The following is a 1,981-nucleotide window of genomic DNA, read 5'->3' as shown; positions in this document are numbered from 1 at the left end:
ATAAATCAAGCTAATAAAATCAAATATACAAATATACCAAAATAAATATTCTAAAAATCTTCATCAGTACCTTAAATATAAAAAATAAAAAATTGTGGGATTGCATAAAAGTCAGTTAGCCGTGTAATTCACGGATTTGTTCTACGCTTTGCGTTTCCTAGAAGCCTCAATTAATTGAGTCTATCAGAGGGTTTTACCGTAGTAGTCTGAGATGTACAACTCTCTATCCATGTTCGCTATCCATGTTTGAATCGATTAGGGAAGTTTTTGGTCGTTGTAGTGAAGTAGAAAAATTTCACCATTTGAAAACCCCCACACACTAATTTAATTCTACATGCAAAATCTCAAAGTATTTAATATATATATATATATATACACATTATTCTGTAACCAGAAAAATCAGAGAGCTGTGGGAATCAATAGTCAATGGTGACTCCTTTTATGTTTATCGGAGCTAATCTTTTGCTCTTTTTGCCGTTTACTATTTCGCCGGCAGTACCTGACAGCATTCATCAATTCGATTCAATCACTGATGGCAAAACCTTGGTTTCAAGAGGGGGAATCTTTGAGCTGGGTTTCTTCAGTCCAGGCAATTCCAGTAATAGCTATTTGGGAATTTGGTACAAGAACATCCCTGTCAGAACTGTTGTTTGGGTTGCAAACCGATGCAGTCCAATTGTTGACTCATCTGGTCTCTTCACCATAAACAGCACAGGCAATCTTGTAATATTGGGTCAGAATAGGAGTGTGGTTTGGTCGACAATCTCGGTAAATTTAAAGCGACATCTGAATCCATTGGTACAGATCCTAGACTCTGGAAATCTTGTCATAAGAGAGGAGAAAGATGAAAATCCAGAAGCTTATCTGTGGCAAAGCTTTGATTATCCATCTGATACATTGTTACCAGACATGAAGATGGGATGGAACTTAAGGACAGGTCTTAAAAGGGGTCTATCAGCATGGAGGAGTCCAGATGATCCATGTCTTGGGAATTTCACTTATGGGATTGAACTAGGACCTCTTACATATCCTGAAGGATATATCAGGAAAGGCAATGCAAAGTACTATCGTACGATTCGATGGGATGATTTTAGATTCAGTGATTCACCAGGACTGCCTCTTTATGATTTTTACTTTGTTATTAACGATGATGAAGTGTATTATATGTACAGCCTCGTGAATAACTCTCTCCTAGCAAGAATGGTTCTGAACCAAACATACAGTTTGAGCAACCATTCTGTATGGATTGAAGCAAAATGAACTTGGGCCGTATATTCTACAGTACCTAGTGATAGTTGTGATATTTATGGCTTTTGTGGAGCCAATGGAAAATGCATCAGTGACCAGAGTCCGTTCTGCGAATGTCTACAAGGGTTCAAGCCTAAATCTCAAGAAAAGTGGACTATTATGGATTGGTCTCAAGGATGTGAACGTAGTGTACGACTGCACTGCCAGAAGAAAGACAGGGATGGGTTTGTCAGATTTGTCGGCGTGAAATTGCCAGACACTACTTTTACCTGGGTGAACAAAAGCATGGATCTCAATGAATGCAGGGCCAAATGCTTGGACAATTGTTCTTGTATGGCTTTTGCAAATATTAGAGGCTGTGTCCATTGGTTTGGTGATCTGGTAGACATAAAAGAATTTCCAGACGGCAGAGAGGATCTGTACATTCGAATGCCATCTTCAGAGAGAGGTATGGATCTCATTTTGTAACTATAGTTCATGGTAAATACTAAAATTTGTATTTTGAGTTTATTGTTGTTTTCATTATTCTTTTGGTATCAAGTTCATCTTGTTTAGTTTTAGCTTTAAAGTTAAATACTTTTTACCTAGCTTTTAATATGATCTAGCAGCAATGTCCCAAAATTTGATTTTCTGTGTCAAATAACTAGAGAGTAAGGTGGAGGTGACGACTGCAGTGATAGCTGTAGCTGTAATTTCAGTAGTTTTTGCGATGCTCTATTTGGGGTTTTACATT

General features: G+C 37.6%; 1 protein-coding gene across 1 annotated transcript; it reads left to right on the top strand.

Annotated features, from left to right (window-relative positions):
* The first annotated feature begins 426 nt into the window (after positions 1 to 426).
* LOC125420733 (G-type lectin S-receptor-like serine/threonine-protein kinase At4g27290) lies at positions 427 to 1,260 on the top strand. The gene has a single exon (XM_048467654.1). It carries the CDS (start codon positions 427 to 429, stop codon positions 1,258 to 1,260), a length of 834 nt encoding a protein of 277 aa, XP_048323611.1.
* The last annotated feature ends 721 nt before the right edge of the window (positions 1,261 to 1,981 follow it).

The sequence above is a fragment of the Ziziphus jujuba genome, chromosome 1 (assembly GCF_031755915.1).
Source record: "Ziziphus jujuba cultivar Dongzao chromosome 1, ASM3175591v1".
Lineage (NCBI taxonomy): Eukaryota > Viridiplantae > Streptophyta > Magnoliopsida > Rosales > Rhamnaceae > Ziziphus > Ziziphus jujuba.
The sequence above is the reverse complement of the archived record's forward strand: the minus strand, read 5'-3'. Positions and strand labels throughout refer to the sequence as shown.

Excerpts from the sequence above, each read along its gene's own strand:
- LOC125420733 (XM_048467654.1), top strand. The coding sequence starts at position 427 with ATGGTGACTCCTTTTATGTTTATCGGAGCTAATCTTTTGCTCTTTTTG.